The following is a 20,308-nucleotide window of genomic DNA, read 5'->3' as shown; positions in this document are numbered from 1 at the left end:
GTGAAATACCAAATATAGGCAATGTATGATGGACCCTCGTGGAAGAAACTTGGCTCAAGGGTTTGTATGCACAAGTAGTAGCTCTACTTAGTACGAAGTTTTGGCTAGCAAAAGGTTATAAATAAGCACCACACGTTGGAGGATCCATAACAATATAACTTCTTTGAAAATATACCAAGACATAACCATAACGTTCTCTTCCTTGTACAACTTCAGAAATTTGATCAAGATTGCAAATAATTAAACAATATTCACAATCATAAAATATGTCCAAGATAATATATTTGTATGTGAAATTTCTCTTTATTATACTAATCATTCATGAATTGCTTCTATGACTAACATTGTGATTTTCAAAGTTGAATAGATTTTACTTTCTAAACCAAATGTGAAACTACTACAAGGCATAAAGCACATTCGTAATTTCAGATTTATTGTATTTCATTCATTCACAACTTACACTTAGGATATAAGTGAGACACAAGAGTAAACATCAATCTACTCTCAAAAGATATAAGTGAAGATCAATGAGTAGTCAAACAATCAAGTATATATGTGAGGACTCTCTCTCAATATAGATGTTTAGATTTGAGTATTTTATTCAAACAAGAAATTAATAAAAATGTACTCCAAGAATAGCACATATCATGTGGATAAATATAAATTTAGGCTCAACATAGGCTAACCGATAATTGTTGACGATGAGAGGTGGAATGCGTAGCATCCCCAAGCTTAGATGCCTCAGACTTCTTCAAATATTTACTTGGGGTTCCTTGGGCATCCCCAACCTTGAACTTTTTTACCTCATTCAATCCTCTCATGTCCGGTTTCACGTGTCTCAAAAACTTCATCCACACAAAACTTGAAAAGAACTCGTGAGATAGGTTAGTGCACATAAGATTAAATCAACTCTTTATGTACTGCCAAGACAAGGTGCATGATAGTTTTCAAACATTATCTACTATTTACTATCATTTCCACATTTTATATCTACCAATATAGGCTATGGAAACTATAGAATAAGTAGATAACGAAACTATGGCAACAATTTGTCTAAATAGGACAGTCTATAGCAATTAATTAGAAAACCGTACCTCTGTACATCAAAACATTAGGAAATGATAAATAATTTGTATTAAAGAACTGTGTAACAATTTCATAATATTTCCATGTTCGAATAAAATCTTATAATTCAAATACTACATAATAAGTTTCTATTTTTGTACACCACACACCACACATGCAATTCAAGCATTCTAAAGGCCATTCTTGGAAATTGTTATTGAAAAACAACATTATAAATAACAACTAACAGAGAACACACAACTAAATGATGCTTTAAGCAAAATACATATCATGTAATGAAAAAAAATATAGCTCCAAGTAAGATATACCGATAGTGTTAGAGAAAAAAGAGGGGATGTCTTTCGGGGCATCTCCAAGCTTAGATGCTTGAGTCTTCCTATTACCTTGGGGTACCTTGGGTATCCCCAACTTAGGTTCTTGCTGCTCCCTATTCTCCCTAAGTCCTTATATTGGTATCTCATCCAAAACTTGAAAACTTCAATCACACAAAACTTGATGGGACTTCGTGAGATGGGTTAGTGTGATAAAGATAGATCATTCACTTAGGTATTGTCAACACATGATCCATAATCGTCCTCACATAATAACTACTATATCCTATCATTTGCATAATTTATATCACTAAATATAAGCTATGGAAACACTAAAAAAGAAAATATGCATACAAAACAGAATCTGTGAAAAACAAAACAATTTGTAAATATCTGCACAAATACCATACTTCTGTGTCTCTAAAATTTCTGAAAAATTAGGGAAATGGAGGGAATTTTCATGCCAAAACTGTGTAAAAATGTCACAATTGTTCGACGATCCAGTAAAATCATAGAAATTCTGCACTAGACATAAAACTTTCTGTTTTTGAACAGAATAAAACAAGAAAGTATGCGCATTATCCCACAGGATTTACTTGGCACCTTATTGGTATAAATGACACAAAACATGATTAATATAGTAACTTAATCATGTTAACACATAAAAATAGAAAGGATAGTTGTTGGGTTGTCTCCCAACAAGTGCTTTTCTTTAATGCCTTTTAGCTAGGCATGTTTATTTCAATGATGCTCTCATAAGAATAGTAATTGAAATATGCAAGAGAGCATCTTGAATCACATGGCAAACACATTTAAGTCTAAACCACTTACTATGCATAGGGTTTTTGCAAGCAAACACTTTATTGCAGCAAGAATGAGCAAGCATAGGAAGGCAAAACAAGCATGACTTCAAAAGTTGGAACACATAGAAGGGATACTTGCTATTATTGAAATATACATAAGCATATCTTCCCCTCTGATAATAATTTTCATTAGCATAATGAAGTAATTAAACAATATAGCTATCACACAAAGCATTCTTTTCATGATCCACAAGCATAGAAAATATTTTACTCTCCCCATAAGAAAATTTCTTCTCATTCATAATAGTGGAGGAAACTCAACGAAATAACTATCATGTGATACTTGAGTGGCATATTCAATTGAAAATTAAAATCACGATGACAAGTTTCATGGTTTTATTACTCTTTGTAACATACATTTCATCACCATAATCATCATAGATAGCAACTTTGTTGTCATAGTCAATTGAAGCCTCTTCTAAAATAGTGGACTCGTCACTAAATAAAGTCATGACCTCTCCAAATCTAGTTTTATCATTATGAAAAGATTCAACACCCTCTAAAATAGTGAGATCATTAGTACCTAGAGTTGACACTCTTCCAAACTCACTTTCATCACTATAATCATCATAAATAGGAGGTATGCTTTCATCATAATAAATTTGCTCCTCAAAACATGGGGTACTAAAAATGTCATCTTCACGAAAGACATTAAAAAGGCAACGCAATTGGGGCAACCTAAATTCCATTTTTAGTTTTCCTTTATAAAACCAAACTCGTGAAAAACAAGAAACTAAAAAATTCAATTACAAGATCTAAAGATGTACATTCAAGCACTCACCTTCCCGGCAAGGGCGCGAGAAAAGAGCTTGATTACTACTATGGAACTTTATTCCTGTAGACGTTTTTGGGCCACCAAGTGCAGAGTTTTGTAGGACAACAACAAATTTTTCTTAAGTGGATGACCTAATGTTTATCAATCCTTGGGAGATGTAGGATGAATATGGTATCTCTCAAACAACCCTGCAATCAAATACAAGAAATCTCTTGTGTTCCCAACACACCGAATATAATGGCAAATTGTATAGGTGCACTAGTTCGGCGAAGAGATGGTGATACAAATGTAGTATGGATACTAGATATAGATTTTTGTAATCTGAATAAATAAAAACAACAAGGTAATAAGCGGAAAAAGTGAGCAAAACATTCTATAAATGCTTAGAAACAAGGCCTAAAGTTCATACTTTCACTAGTGCAACATCTCAACAATCCTAACATAGTAGAATCATATGACCATCCCTCAACATGCGACAAATAATCACTCCAAAGTTCATAAGTCGCAGAGAACATACGATAAATGCTCATGGATTAAAAAATATATTCATGATTTCGAAACAATTTTCTGCTATTCAAACAATGTTCACAATTTCAAGAAATGTTTATGAATTCAGAAACAATGTCCATGAATTTCTAGATAATGATCACATGTGAATATAAAATTTTCAGGAATATTTTTTTTTCAAGATTTTATAAAATTTCCACAAAAGTAAAATACGAACATTCGACAGTTCAAAAAAGTATTCATGAACTCAATAACTATTCGTCAACAATTCTTTTTTCCAACATTCCAAAAAAATGCCGTTTAGAAAAAATGCTCACATGTTCCAAAAATCATGAATTTAAAAAATATTCATGATTAAATCCTTAAGAATTTGTAAAAAATGTTCATGATTGGTTGTCATGAATCTGGAAAATGTTCATGAATTAAGAAAACATTGGCGAATCTGAAAGATGTTAAAAAAATTGTAAACAACAATAAAAAAGAAATAAAAATGTAAAATAAAAAGCAGAAATTATAAGAAAATAAAAATAAAAATAGAAAAAAGAAACAAAAAGAAAAATTAAAAAAAGCCTATGACGCCGTAATGCGGAAATGGGCAAGCCCCGCAGCACGTGAAGTGGGAAGAGGTACGCGCCAGATTGCTATCTGGCATTTTACGTGCCAAATAGGACTGGCGTACCTTTTGTACCTTTTTGTTTTGAGAAACACCTGTAATTGTTTTTACTCATAACAATTTTAGGTGCACTGATTTCGATTTAAGATAAAAAAATATATAAAGTAACTTCTAAAATTATGAATTATAATAAAATATTTTAAAAATATCTTCTTCATGGTATCAACCTCTGCTACAAGATATACTCCACAGACTTTGGTAAAGAGATTATAATTGAAGAAGAGCAATGATATATGTTGTTCCTCTTTCACCCGCACGAACATTAGCAATATTGTTTTTGAAAGCACCTTGAGTTGCCTATCCAAAAGATGGGAAGCCTTGATCGATGGGCGTACTTGGGACGGGGAATATTCCCTAAAAGTGCGGACCATCGAATCACGACATCTCTACCTTAATACCGATGAAAGATTTCATCTCCGCAAAGAATGACATCAACAACAAAAAAAGCTTCACACATCAACATAAACTCATCAGAACCAAATAATTGAATCTGCGAGTGCATAAAACTTTCTAACCTCACGATATCTTTTGTACCTTTGTCATGAGTACCTAGGCGACGCGCAAAATGGACCGCAATTTATTTGGACTACAAGCTTTGGGCTGCCTTTTTCTAAAGGGCCGCCATTATACACCTTCGCAAATTTTTGAGTCACCATTTATCCCAAATGGGAATATGGGATCACTCAAAAAGTTTCGCTCAAATGGTAGAAATCCTTTCTCTCAAAGTTTTTTTGTGAAAATCCTTCCAATATTCTAACACCTTCTTTTGAAGAACATCTAAATACTTTAAAAAGCATTTTTGCAAAAAATATATATATTTAAAAACGGAGGGAGTACTGAAAATAACAGCCCTTCAGAAAGGTTCTTACGAAAGAAGCAACGGATCACGGTTACTAAATTGCTTGTCTGAATTGACCTGTTTCTTTTCGCTAACAAAAATGCTACACGTACGTAGTCCTACAACCTCGATGTAGCATAAATTGACAGATTGAACTCACCTCGTACAATTCCCTTAGGGCTCCTTTGATACAAAGGAATTTTATTGGATTTTTGGAGGATTTGGATCCTTAGGATTTTTTCCTACGATGGTCGTTTGATTCGTAGGATTGAAATCCTTTGGAATTTTACATAGGATTCGTTTGTACTACATTTTAGAGAAAAATTTCCATCCACTCAAACCTCTTTATAGAATTCCTTTGTTTTTCCTGTGCTATCAAACACACTTCCAAATCCTGTAGTGTAGAAAAGGACATGCCACTCTATTCCTACATTTTTCCTATTCCTGCATTTTAAGAATCCTATGAATCAAAGAGGCCCTTAAGTGTCTGTCGATGTAGCATTGCTGTTTCGCTAATAACAACAATGCATGTGCAAGTGCAATGGTCAGCACTGATCAATTGCAGACATATTTACATCAACAGGACAACCTGGATCGATGAAATCTACACCCTCCTCTGCAAGTTGCGAGGCCAGGATGTCCAGAACACCAACAAGGCCCCCAAATTCAGGTTTCAGGTCCTCTCCGGCGACGAACTCCTGCACCACGTTGTCCACCTCGATCAGGCTGCACCCCGGGATCTTCTTCATGCTCCTGCTCCTTATCGCCTTTCTCGTGCTCGCAACCTCGCTCCACCGCCCTGCCGCGGCGTACACATTGGCCAGCATGACCAGGTTGCCGACGTCGTCTGGTTCCAGCGCGACGAGCCGCTCGGCTGCAACCACGGCCGTGTCCACGTCGCCGTGGCTTCGGCATGCGCTCAGCATTGAGCCCCATATCTTCGCGTCGGCAGGTACTGGCATGTCAAGTATGAGGTCAAGCGCACGACGAATTTTCCCTGACCGGCCAAGGAGGTCGACGACGCAGCCATAATGCTCGACGCCAGGTTCGATGCCGTAGGCGTCCTTCATGCGGTCGAAGTACTCCAGCCCTTCGTCCAGGAGCCCGGCATGGGAGCAGGCTGACAGGAGCCCCACAAATGTGATGCCGTTGGGCCTCACCTTCCCCTGTCTCTCCATATCCACGAACAACTGGACCGCCTCCCTTGCTCTCCCATGCGCCGCCAGGCCGCCGATCATCGTGCTCCACGAGATGACGTCCTTCTCCTCCATACCGTCGAACAGCTGGAGTGCTTGGTCGATGCACCCGCACTTGGCGTACATCTCCATCAGTGCATTGCATACGTATGTCTTGCGCAGCATTCGGTGCCTGTTGCAGTAGGCGTATATCCACCTTCCTAGCTCCAGGGCCCCAAGTTGGGCACACGCCGGCAACACCGCGACGATGCTCACGTCGTCCGGTTCGAAGCCCTCCATTTGCATCGACCGGAACGCCTCGACGGCGCCCGAGAAGTCCCCCGCTGCCGTGTACCCGGACACCAGCGCAGTCCAGGAGACGATGGTCTTCTCAGGCATGGAGTTGAATAGTGCCCTCGCTTTCCTCATCTGGCCCAGCCTCGCATGCGCCGATATAACCGTGTTCCAAGTGACCACATCCCTCTCCTGCATTCCGTCGAACACCTTGCGCGCGAGCGACAGGCCGCCCGCGCGCGTGTACATCTCGATCATGGAGTTCTGCACGACGGCATTGGAATCGCACCCGGACCTCACCACGTGCGCGTGCACCTGCTTGCCCAGTTCGAGCGCCACCAGGCCGCCGCAAGCCTTGAGCAGGAACGGGAACGTGAACCGGTCGCCGCCGGCACAACCAACCGATGGATATGGGCGGCACCTCAGCATGCGAATGTAGACGGTGACCGCCTCGCTGTGCAGGTGGTTCTGGGCGTAGGCCTTGATCATGGCGTTGTGCAGGTGTAGGTTGGGTTCGCGCACCTGGGCGAACACCCGCGCGGCGTGCGCGGTGCGGCCGTGGGCGTTGCAGAGCTGGACGATCTGGGTGGCGATGTAGCTACTCTGCGAGAGGGGCAGCCGCACCACGTGGGCGTGGACGCGGAGGAGGTCGCGGAAGGTGGCGCAAGCACGGAGCCTCGCCATGACCGCGTCTTCCACCTGCCGAGCCGCGGTGGACGGCGAAGGGGCCATGGCTTTGGCAGACAGGGTGTTCGACGAATTGGCGGTCAGAGGTGTGTTGGAGAGCAAGCGGCAACCTTTCGCTCTCGAGAGCACGCAGATTTGATTTGTTTTTTGGCATGGCCTGGCCGGTGGATGAAGATTTTAGCTCGCCGTGATGTCAAATGGAAATAAAGTTTTGGGGATCGTAATCGCAGGATAACCTATTTCTTTTTTACTTTGAACCTCTGTCTCTAGCAGCCATGTTTGACTAATCTAGGGGTAATCTACTTGTACCAGATAATAATCTAGTGAGGATTTGGGTTGCGAGGTGGAGGCTGCTTATGGATGCTGATAGGTGATACCGACCTTTATGTCCCGTCCGAACCACAACTTAGGCTGGTCATAACGGGGAGTATCATATATTAGTATCATGTATATAATAATATTGTAAGATACTATTTTCATAGTGCATAGTATCATAAAGTAGTATCACAGATGACTTTATTTATTGACATGCATGATAAATAGTAGCATATCATTTAACATGTTACGGTATCTACCTATGCTATTCTAAGGAGGTGTTCGGAAAACCTCCAGCTCCGTCAGATCCAAGGATCTGTGGAGTCTCTGTTTCATATATTAGTATCATGCATATAATAGTATTGTAAGATACTATCTTCATAGTGCATAGTATCATAAAGTAGTATCGTAGATGACTTTATTTATTGACATGCATGACGAATAGTAGCATATCATTTAACATTTTACGGTATATACCTATGTTATTCTAAGGAGGTGTTCGGAAAACCTCTAGCTCCGTCAGATCCAAGGATCTGCGGAGTCTCTCTTTCTCCGCTCCATAAGTTTGCACTACCGCTCCAGCTGCTCCGGGAGTGGAGGCAGGAGCTGGAGGGTCTCCGAACAGGCCCTAACTCTCTCTTTCTTCTTTAATTGTCTGCCACATCAGCATGTTTGTTAGTCCCAAACACATGATACTACCTTAGAGCATCTCCAACAGCCGCGCTAAACTAGCGCCGCGCCGTAAATTCGGCCGTTTTAGAGCGCGCGACGCGGCGGAAGGCTCCAGCGGGCGCGCAAAAACCGCGCGCGCTATAACAAGTTGGGCGCGCGGTCGGATACACTATCCCGCGCGGTGTATTTGGGGCGCCCGCTTCCGCGCGCGGCACACTCGAGCGCTCTCTCCTCTCCTCCTCCTACGCACCGCGCGCGCCGCCATGGGAGGCATGGGTGGCTTTGGAGCACCCTCCGACGCTATGGCCGCCATGGGAGGCATGAGTTTTGCTTCTCTCATGGGAGGCATGAGTTTTGCTTCTCTCATGGGAGGCATGGGTGCACCTCCGGCCATGGCTGGAATGTCTTTCGATGTGCCTCCTCACACACATTCCCATGAAGATGCCGTTGAAGATCTTGCCAACACCGTCAGAGTTTCACGTGATGCGGTGCGTGATGAGGTTAGGGAGGAAGATTCATCTTCGGAGGCAGAAGAATCGTCTTCGGAAGATGAGGACGAAGACGAGGAAGATGATTGATGTGTCTTTCATTTATATCTTGAACTTTAGTTTGCATTTTGAACTTGGTTGGATGAACTTGTGGGCATGAACTTTTATTCATCAACTTGTTTGTGTCGAATTTCACATGTTCATTGCATTTTGATGAATGTTTCAAACTCATTTTGTGTCCAAAATGCCATATATGTTAAAATGCCCGGCGAGTCGCGCGCCTTGTATTTTTGCGCGCCGCTGGAACGGCGCGCGCTGCATTTTAGCGCGGCTGCTGGACCAGCGCTGCACGCCGCACCAAACCAGCCGATGGGCGCGCGGCAAACCAGTTTTTAGCGCGCGGCGCGTTCGGCGCCTGTTGAAGATGCTCTTAGTTACTTCGACTATGGTCAGCCTTATATGTATATCAAAAATAATTTACGCACACACCGAAAAATAGATTTAGCCTAACCTATAAAGATGCCAAGTAACCCTCCTCCATGAAACTTCCTCGATTTCGCGCACTCAGGGCCGGCTCTATATTTTCGGAGACCTTAGGGCGAAGTTTAAAAATAAGCCCTTACGAATAATAAAAGGCCAATGCTACAAATTAACCGGATGATACGAGAAACATTTAAGCTGCCTCGCTAACCGTACGGTCAGCCTAACCACACCATTCGATTCCTTCCTCTTGCCTGTTTGAGTGGTCAACCCTAGCACTTCTTCCTCCTTGCCAGTCCTTTTGCTTCGATCTTGCCGCACCCAAAGCCGCCGCGCGAGCGTTGCATGAGAGCACGTGTAGACGTCGACGACGCTTCACTTTAGCGACACACTAGCGCATGGAGCTTCATCGCTGCACCCGACGTTGCTGGCGATGCTTCATTGGAGCGCAGATACCGGCACGGCGGTGCTTCATCGAGGCTCCATTGCAGCATCTCATGGTCGTCGGCGATGTTCCACAACAATGACACACCGGTGCCGCAGCCCTGCAGCGTAATACTCTGCATCGCTGGCGAAGCTTCATTACAGCGCGCCATCACGCGGATGGTGCTACTTCACAACATTGGCTGCCCCTGTCAAAAGAACCATTGCAACACCCTTTGGCCGACGGCAAAGCTTCACTAGAGCGTCACCGTCAGCACGACGGAGCGTCATCGCAGCGCAGCGACGATGGGTTGCTGCAACAGATTACCGACATCAACAGGTGGAGTATAGCTGTTGCCGTCACCACTCACCAACGAACGCCGTTGCTACAAGGCCAGTGGTGAGCTGCGTGACGCCAAGTCACCGACCGTTGCTACTAGTGCGGAGGGATCGAAAAGCCCCTCCATCTACTACTGCAACGCGGGCGCAGGCAGCAGGGTTGTAGCAGCGGTGCGGTGCTAACGCGGCCTCACGGTGTGGTGGTAGGAGCTGGTGTTGTTGAGGACGATGGGGAGCTGGTGTTGTGCTGCTCTAGACGATGGTGGGGATTTTGTGTTGTCGAGAGAGAGGTAGAACACGACCTTAGGAATTGAGATAAGGCTGGGGACGAGTGGCTCATGAGGCCGTTGTGCCTTGTCCTCACAGGAACACGTGACGTCCGCAAAGCGTATCATTTGTTCCAAAATCATCCGAACAATTTTAAAAGTTTTCCATAATAAATATGTACGCATCTATAGATATATAGGCGTAAAACATTAAAGTTTACATCTAACCACACTTCCTTATTTAGAGACGTATATAAATAATTGTTAAGCGCTTAAGTTATGTCATATCATGAAAAAAAGAATAAAGGAGTAGCGAAATATAACAAATAATATTCTGTGCTAGTTTGATTACCTCAAATAAAAACCAAGTTTTTTATGAGTTAATCCACAATAATGCTTCAGTTCTTCATAAACAATCTTCTTCGGGCATTTCCGGATGTAAAATTTTCCTCTCCTGTATTGTCCTCATTAACATCAACATTGCATTTAAATACAACAATATGTTGTTAGTTACTTACTTCTACAAGGAATGTTCATTGACTTCAGAATCGTCATTTGAATTATGATCATCATCTTGTCCGGCTTCAGATTCTTGCTTTTGATTATCAACACTAGTTACCATCGGAAAAAACCCCCTATTTAAAGCACCTTTTTGTTATTCAATGAGTTCATTCTCTTGTTTTTTCTGTTCTCTTTTCGTAGCACCGGACTTTTGTCTTGATGGCATTGTAACACCTAAGATTGTAAAGAGTAATCGGATCAACTGATCTAAGAGGACTATGGCACTAGGCAAATATGCACGCAGACACGCATTGTTTAGATTACCTTGAGAGAATGGGCAATCAGGGCCACAGATTCACGGCCTGGGTGATCTCCATTGCAGACGAACCGCGCACGGGGTTAGGGCCGGACCATAGGAGGCGCAACCGCGTAGCGATGCTCGCAAGTGGCCGAGGCGAGGCGAGAACGAACATGCAGATGTTCTGGAATCTGGACGATCGATCGATGCCTTTTCCTCTCCCTATCATATGCCTTTTCCTCTCCCTATCATACGCTTTTTCCTCTCCCGATCAGATAACTTTTTTCAACCCGTATAACATCAGAAGTATATATATATATATGTCTTTTCCTGTCCTGATCAGATAACTTTTTTCAAACCGTATAACAATGGAAGTATACATATACTTATGCGATGATGCCCCCCCCCCCAAATATGGGCCCTTGGGCGTCGACCATGTTCTCCTAGGGCCAGAACTGGCCCTGCATGCACTCTTGTCCGTCGGATCATAGTAAAATTTTCACCTGGCCTTCTCATGACTTTTAGATTTTCACAGCTCATTTCACCCTTTTTTTCTTACGCGTGTATGATTGGTGGGCTGTTTCGAGAGTGTGCCCGTATGTGATTCGCTGGGTGCGCTAGTCAAAATATATCTGATTGGTTGTCCACGTTTTAGAATCCTAGACCCATGACATAGTGTGTGTCCTTTTCTTGTGGTTGCCTCCTTTTCTCGCAGCAGCCTGTTCATCCCCCTCTCTTCCTCGACCACGAGGCTCCTCTTGCGTCGCCCGCATCCTCTTCTCCCTCCCTTCTTCCTCGTCCTTGCCTCCCCATCGCTCTTCTTTTCCCAAATGGGATGCAACACGCTGAAAACCTAGCTACCCTCACTCTCACTATGGCATTCGATCAGGTGCGCATGTCACAGTCGTAGGAGAGAAGGGACAACGATGAGTCTTCAACCTGGTGTGGAGGGGCACGAGAGAGTCAGGAGGCCTTCCAAACACGACACAACATCCTCCTCCTTACCGCGTCGTCGTCCTGGCCACATTTTCACAGACCATGGGTAAACCGACGAGAGTCGGCGTCGAGCCGCTCCAAGCCACTCGTGCTTTCCATCTACACCAACAGCGACAATGGGATGGATCCAGTCGCCAAGACTCACAGGGTGGTCGACGGCAGTAGGTGGGTGAGAAGGTGACATGGTGGTGGTCCGTTTAACATCCGTTTTTATTTTTCAAACATCTACTTGTTTTACTTATATTTATGCGAAAGTAAACTAAGAGGCACACATAAATCTTAAATATACTAGGCTAAGTTAAGTGCGCCGACAAGTCACTCTTAGAAATATGAGCACTTCAGAAAACTAAGAACAGGAGGAGGCGTTTTGGCTCCCGGGTGCATTTGCACCCGGATAAAAAGTAACCAAAAATAATAATTATAAAATTTTAAATTTTTTGAGTTTTTTTTGTAGAAGTTAGTGTTAGTGTTACTAGCATGCTTGGGTACCATAGCTCATTGTTTAAAACATAGATGAATATATTTTGGGTGGTGTGCCTTTCGTGTCAACATTACAACAAGGGATTTCAATATCTTCCATGTTAATCACATTATTGGTGGTTTCCAAACAGAATTGAAATTTTACTCCCCCTCAACTATTCAAACACTTTCCATGGCTAGCCATATCCAAGGGTGCCCTCCAAACAAATAACTTTCTAGGAGTAATTCTTGTTTATTTATTTTTGCATTTTGTAGGACTGGGAATCGTTTTTACAAGCCTCTCTCGTGCAATGACAAGTGAATAAACACTCATCATGAGAATAACCCTTTTAGCATGGAAGATATGACCGCCCTGGTCACTCAATGAGCGGTACGATCACACAAAAATGGATGTTTATTTGAGGGTTTTAGAGGTGGCAGATGCAAATTTACTTGGAATGGCAGTGAAATACCATAGATAGGTAGGTATGGTCGACTCTCATGGAAGAAACTTGGCTCGAGGATTTGGATGCACAAGTAGTATCTCTAATTGGTATGAAGTTTTGGCAAGGAAAAGGTTGTAAAAAAGCACCACATGTTAGAGGATCCATAACAATATAACTTCTGTGCAAATATACTCGAACATAACAATTACGTTGTCTTCCTTGTCCAACTTAAACTATTTTATATAGGTTCAAAATAATTAATGGGTATTCACGATCATAAATGAAGTCCAAGATAATATATTTGTATGTGAAAGTTCTCTTTCCTAAACTAATCATTCTTGAATTGCTTGTGTGACCAATATTGTGATTGTCAAACTTCAAAAGATTTTAGTTTCTAAACCAAATATGAAACTACTACTAAGGATTGAATACTTTGGGTTTGAGAATGTTTGATGTATGTCTTGCATGTGGATACCCATGGTGACAATGGGATATTCTATTGGTTCACTCAATATATGTTATGGCGTCAACTTGCGGATTCCGGTGACCTTGGGGATCTATGCATATGGGTTGATTGCATGTTTTCATCTGACTTTCATCGATAGAAATCTTGGGGTACTCTTTGAAGTTCTTTGTGTTGGATCGAATATGATGAATCTGAAATTGCTTGATGCATGTCGAATAGTTAATCCACTGATACTTGAGGTGACATTGGAGTATCTAGGTAACATTAGGGTTGATTGATATGTATCATAGGTGTTATTCTTGTACGAACTCTAGGAGTGTTTGTGACATCTATAGGAATAGCCCAAAAGATTGATCGAAAAGAATAGTTGTCGGTGTTGAAACCCACTGATCTCGAGTAGGGGGTCCGAACTGTGGATCTTGGGTCGATGGGTAACATGAGACGAAGAAGACGGTGTTTTACCCAGGTTCGGGCCCTCTTGATGGAGGTAGAACCCTACGCCCTGCTCTTGTTGGTACCGATGGAGTAGTACTGAGTACAGGGTTGATCTACTTCGAGATTAGATGGTGTGGTCTAAACCCTAATCGTAATGAGCTTAATATGTCCTACGAAGTATGGCCCCCTGGCTTGCATAGATGCGAGGGGTCCTAGGGTTACACAAGGTGAGTTACAGTAGAGAAGGAATTTGTTGATTACTACATCGCGTTTGATTGTACGCCAAGTCTTATGGAAGAGTCCATATTGAGTCCCATACTTCTACTAACAGTCGAACATGGGCGTCAGTGTGGCCCATGAGAGTAGGCAGACAGCCCGAGGACCCCCGAGTATTGAACTCCCTCATTAGCCCACGAACTAGCATCCAATGGCGCAGTTTAGGCTCTTCCTCTTCTCATTTCCGTGATCTTCGCCTTGCGAGGCGAGTTCCACCTTATGTTCGGCTGATCCTTTTCTTTATTGTTCCTTCATCCGCGACTGATGAAACGTTGGAAGGCCCAAAAAAATGAACATTCTCATTTTGCACAGTGAACCACCTCCTCGATTCTTGCGCGCCAATGAAAATAAGTGGTTCCTTCACAAAGAACAGAAGTTACTCATCATATAACCTACGCGCGCCCCCAGCAACACTCCCCATCCCTTCCAAAACGTCGAGAAGAACACCAGAGAAACAAAGACATGGCGACTGGCCCAGGATCATCCTCCCACCCCCACGGCTTTCTTCTAGGAGATTGGGCTAGTTGCTCAGTCTCGCGCCTCCATCTGAACGAGCGTGAGGTGCAAGGGTATTTTCCTGATTCAGATCTGGCACCCGCCTTCCCTGGTCTAACCTCGCCAATGGCGAGGCCTTCACACACATATTCCCTATGTCCAACACGTAAGAGTGTGTATCCTTCATTTAGTTCCTCTTACGAGGCCTAGGCTTCCCTATTCATCCCTTTCTACAAGGTCTGTTAGAGTATTACAGAATCCAACTTTATCACCTTACCCCCGGATTCATCCTCCACATCGCGGGTTTTGTCACTCTTTGTGAGATGTTCGTGGGTTGTGAAGCCCACTTCGAATTGTGGAAGAATATTTTCTACCTCGTCCCGCGAACTAAGGGTGGGACTTTTTGTGAAGTTGGAGGAGCCTAAGTATGCGCATAGCTGGGACTCGGTATCGGGTAGGGACCCCAAGGGCAGCTTCCAAAGAGTGGACCTCAGAGATATGCCTTTGTTCGACCCCATCCAAAGGGGTCTGCCCGAATTCTCAACTGCCGCTCTTAAGAAGCTGTTCAACTGGCGTCCAAGAAGCCCTTATAAAGAAGATGGCCCGGAGGTGAGACAGTTGGTTGCCAAGGTAAAACTGTTGACACACTTTCGACTTACTATGATTGATGTAATGGCCGAGGCCATAAGGCGGTGTATTCAACCTCTCCAACAAAGGTCCCATCTTCTATGGCAATTCAATGGTTCGAGTGATGCTACTCTATACAAGGGGGAGGGCTCGGCTGATCCAGCGACATTTGGCTGCCGTATTAGCCGACCTTTATAAAGGAGAAAAGGAAGACTTTATCAGTCAAAACACGAACAAAGGCTACTCAAATCACCACCACATCTAAAGGGTAAGTATAGTTTAACTCCCCTAATTCGTATTTTTATAGCATTTGTTGTTTGACTAAATCCCTGCAATTTTGTTCAAACAGGAGTGAAGCCGCGTGGTATAGAAAATCAGCTGCCCTCCTCCTGAGCGAGAGAACTATACAAGGATGACGACCCCGAAATCCATGATGATATGGATACGTCGATTATCTTTGAAAATGGGTTGTTTTATTAGATGAGTGTAAATGACAACGAGTTCATCCTCATAGCTGATTATCCTACGATACCTCCTTCATCGAACAAGGAGAAAAAGAAGAAAGCTCCTTCCAGAAAAGGTCGTTCGACTGCCGCAACGGCCCCTCTTCCTATCATGGGTCGTCGTTCCATGCGCCGAACACCTATCATTGTAGGGTCTTGATACGTCTCCAACGTATCAATAATTTTTGGTTGTTCCATGCTAATATGTTATCATTTTAGAACACTTTTTATGTACTTATCTACTAATTTATATTATTTTGAGCGCTAACCTATTGACCCAACGTCGAGTGTGTGTTTTCCACTTTTGAGGTTCCAGTACCGAACGAAGTCCAATTGACCTAAAACTTTTTGTGAATTTTTTCTGCACCAAAAAAAGAACATGGAGCATTGGAAGAAGGCCCGAAGGCGCACGAGGCCCCCACAAGACAACAGGGGGTGACCTGGGAGGCGCCCTGATAGCTTGTGGCACCCTCGTGGCTCTCCCGACTTCGTTCTTTGGCCTATAAATTCTCATGTACCCTAAAACCTTAGAAGGAGGTCCCGAAACACTTTTTACGCTGCCACAAGGCTCTGTCCGATGGGAGGCCATCTAGAGCTCCATTCCGGCACTCTGCCGAAGGGGGATCCATCACGAAGGGCTTCTCCATGAACCTTGCTGCCCTCATGATGATGTGTGAGTAGTTCACCAGAGGCCTACGAGTCCACTGTTGGAATTATGCCCTAGAGGCAATGATAAATAAGTTATTATTATAATTCCTGTATCAAGATAATCGTTTATTATCCATGCTATAATTGTATTGAATGAAGACTTAGATACATGTGTGGATACATAGACAAAACACTGTCCCTAGCAAGCCTCTAGTTGGCTAGCCAGTTGATCAAGGATAGTCAAGGTTTTCTAACTATGTACAAGGTGTTGTTGCTTGATAACTGGATCACATCATTGGGTGAATCATGTGATGGACTAGACCCAAACTAATGAACGTAGCATGTTGATCGTGTCACTTTGTTGCTATTGTTTTCTGCGTGTCAAGTATTTATTCCTATGACCATGAGATCATATAACTCACTGGCACCGGAGGAATGCCTTGTGTATGCCTCCGAGGGATCTTGTATTACGGAACGAGTAAAGTGACTTGCCGATAAACGAGATTGAAATAGGTATGCGGATACTCACGATCGAATCTCGGGCAAGTAACATACCGAAGGACAAAGGGAATGACATACGGGATTATATGAATCCTTGGCACTGAGGTTCAATCGATAAGATCTTCATAGAATATGTAGGATCCAATATGGGCATCCAGGTCCCAGTATTGGATATTGACCGAGGAGTCCCTCGGGTCATGTCTACATAGTTCTCGAACCCGCGGGGTCTGCACGCTTAAGGTTCGACGATGTTTTATGCGTATTTGAGTTATATGGTTGGTTACCGAATGTTGTTCGGAGTCCAGGATGAGATCACGGACGTCACGAGGGTTTTCGGAATGGTCCGGAGACGAAGATTGATATATAGGATGACCTCATTTGATTACCGAAAAGTTTTCGGCATTACCGGGAATGTACTAGGAGTGACGAATGGGTTCCGGATGTTCACCGAGGGGGGCAGCCCACCCGGGGGAAGCCCATAGGCCTTAGGGGTGCCGCACTAGCCCTTAGTGGGCTGGTGGGCAAGGCCAAGAGGGCCCTTGTGCAGGAGAGAAGAAAAATCAAAAAGAGAAAAAAAGGGGGAAGTGGGAAAGTAGAGAAGGACTCCACCTCCTCCTCCACCCCCCTTCGACCGACCCCTTGGGGCTCCCTTGAGGCTAAAGGCAAGGTCCCTCCCCTCCCTCCTATATATACTGAGGTATTAGGGCTGATTTGAGACAACTTTGCCACGGCAGCCCGACCACATACCTCCACGGTTTTTCCTCTAGATCGCGTTTCTGCGGAGCTCGGGCGGAGCCCTGCTGAGATAAGATCACCACCAACCTCCGGAGCGCCGTCATGCTGCCAGAGAACTCATCTAACTCTCCATTTCTCTTGCTGGATCAAGAAGGCCGAGGTCATCGTCGAGCTGTACGTGTGCTGAACGCGGAGGTGCCGTCCGTTCGGCACTAGATCGGAGCGGATCATGGGATGGATCACGCGACGGTTCGTGGGACGGTTCGCGGGGCGGATCGAGGGACGTGAGGACGTTCCACTACATCAACCGCGTTTCTTAACGCTTCCTGCTGTGCGATCTACAAGGGTACGTAGATCTGAAATCCCCCTCGTAGATGGACATCAATATGATAGGTCTTCGTGCGCGTAGAAATTTTTTGTTTCCCATGCGACGTTCCGCAACAGTGGCATCATGAGCTAGGTTCATGCGTAGATGTCATCTCGAGTAGAACACAAAAGTTATTGTGGGTGGTGATGTACGATTTGCTGCCATCCTTAGTCTTTTCTTGACTCCGCGGTATTGTTGGATCGAAGCGGCTCGGGCCGACATTACTCGTACGCTTACAAGAGACTGGTTTCATCGCTACGAGCAACCCCGTTGCTCAAAGATGACCGGCGATTGTCGGTTTCTCCAACTTTAGTTGAATCGGATTTGACCGAGGAGGTCCTTGGATGAGGTTAAATAGCAATTCATACATCTCCATTGTGGTGTTTGCGTAAGTAAGATGCGATCCTACTAGATACCCATGGTCACCACGTAAAACACGCAACAACAATTAGAGGACGTCTAACTTGTTTTTGCAGGGTATGCTTGTGATGTGATATGGCCGACGATGTGATGTGATATATTGGATGTATGAGATGATCATGTTGTAATAGTTAATATCGAATTGCACGTCAATGGTACGGCAACTGGCAGGAGCCATAGGGTTGTCTTTAAACTAATGTTTGTGCTTGCAGATGCGTTTACTATATTGCTAGGTTGTAGCTCTAGTAGTAATAGCATGAGTAGCACGACAACCCCGATGGCGACGCGTTGATGGAGATTATGGTGTGGCGCCGGTGACAAGAAGATCGCGCCGGTGCTTTGGTGATGGAGATCAAGAAGCACGTGATGATGGCCATATCATGTCACTTATGAATTGCATGTGATGTTAATCCTTTTATGCACCTTATTTTGCTTAGAACGACGGTAGCATTATGAGGTGATCTCTCACTAAAATTTCAAGATGAAATTGTGTTCTCCCCGACTGTGCACCGTTGCTACAGTTCGCCGTTTCGAGACACCACGTGATGATCGGGTGTGATAGACTCAACGTTCACATACAACGGGTGCAAAACAGTTGCACACGCGGAACACTCGGGTTAAGCTTGAGGAGCCTAGCATGTGCAGACATGGCCTCAAAACGCATGAGACTGAAAGGTCGATCGTGAATCATATAGTTGATATGATTAGCATAGGGATGCTTAACACTGAAACTATCCTCAACTCACTTGATGATCGGACTTGAGCTAGTGGAACTGGATCATGAACCACTCAAATGATTAGAGAGATGTACTTTTTGAGTGGGAGTTTAGCAAGTAATTTGATTACTTAAACTCTAATTATCTTGAACATAGTCTAAGTCCACTTTGAATATATTTGTGTTGTAGATCAATGGCTCACGCGACAGCTACCTTGAATTTTAATACGTTCCTAGAGAAAGCTAAGTTGAAAGATGATGGAAGCAACTTTGTAGACTGGGCTCGTAATCTTAAGTTGCTCCTGCAAGCTGGGAAGAAGGATTATGTCCTTAATGCTGCGCTAGGAGATGAACCACCAGGCACGGATGACCAAGATGTTAAGAACGCTTGGTTAACACGTACGGAGGACTACTCAGTAGTTCAATATGCAGTCTTGTATGGCTTAGAGCCGGGACTTCAACGTCTCTTTGAGCGTCATGGAGCATATGAGATGTTCCAGGAGTTGAAGTTTATCTTTCAGAAGAACGCCCGGATCGAGAGGTATGAGACCTCCGATAAATTCTATGCTTGCAAGATAGAGGAGAATTCGTCTGTCAGTGAACATGTACTCAAAATGTCTGGGGTACTCAAACCGTCTAGCTGAGCTGGGGATTGAACTCCCGCAAGAGGCTATCACTGACAGAATTCTTCAATCACTGCCGCCAAGCTATAAGGGCTTTGTGTTGAACTATAACATGCAAGGGATGAACAAGTCACCTAGCGAGTTATTCGCGATGCTGAAAGTCACAGAGTCAGAACTCTGTAAAGAGCATCAAGTGTTGATGGTGAATAAGACCACTAGTTTCAAGAGAAACGGGAAAGGAAAGAAGGGTAATTCGAAGAAGAGCGGCAAGCCTGTTGCCAATCCGACGAAGAAACCCAAAGCTGGACCTAAGCCTGAAACGGAGTGCTATTATTGCAAGGGTATGGGTCATTGGAAGCGCAACTGCCCCAAGTATCTGGCTGGTAAGAAGGCGGCCAAAGAAAAATCAGGTATATTTGATATATGTTATTGATGTGTACTTAACCAGCTCTCGTAGTAGTGCCTGGGTATTTGATACCAATTCTATTGCTCATATTTGCAAGTCGAAACAGGAACTGCGGAATAAGCGAAGGCTGGCGAAGGATGAAGTGACGATGCGCGTGGGAAATGGTTCCAAGGTTGATGCAATCGCCGTCAGCACAGTT

At 43.8% G+C, this 20,308-nt stretch overlaps 1 protein-coding gene across 1 annotated transcript; it reads right to left on the bottom strand.

The window, feature by feature from the left end:
* Positions 1-5,377: 5,377 nt before the first annotated feature.
* LOC123415551 (pentatricopeptide repeat-containing protein At2g20540) lies at positions 5,378-7,559 on the bottom strand. Its single transcript, XM_045106743.1, has one exon. The coding sequence runs from the start codon at positions 7,252-7,254 to the stop codon at positions 5,599-5,601; it is 1,656 nt and encodes a 551-aa protein (XP_044962678.1). The 5' UTR covers positions 7,255-7,559; the 3' UTR covers positions 5,378-5,598.
* Between the last annotated feature and the right edge of the window lie 12,749 nt (positions 7,560-20,308).

The sequence above is a fragment of the Hordeum vulgare genome, chromosome 1H (assembly GCF_904849725.1).
Source record: "Hordeum vulgare subsp. vulgare chromosome 1H, MorexV3_pseudomolecules_assembly, whole genome shotgun sequence".
Classification (NCBI taxonomy): Eukaryota; Viridiplantae; Streptophyta; class Magnoliopsida; order Poales; family Poaceae; genus Hordeum; species Hordeum vulgare.
This window is presented reverse-complemented; position numbering and strand designations above follow the sequence as displayed.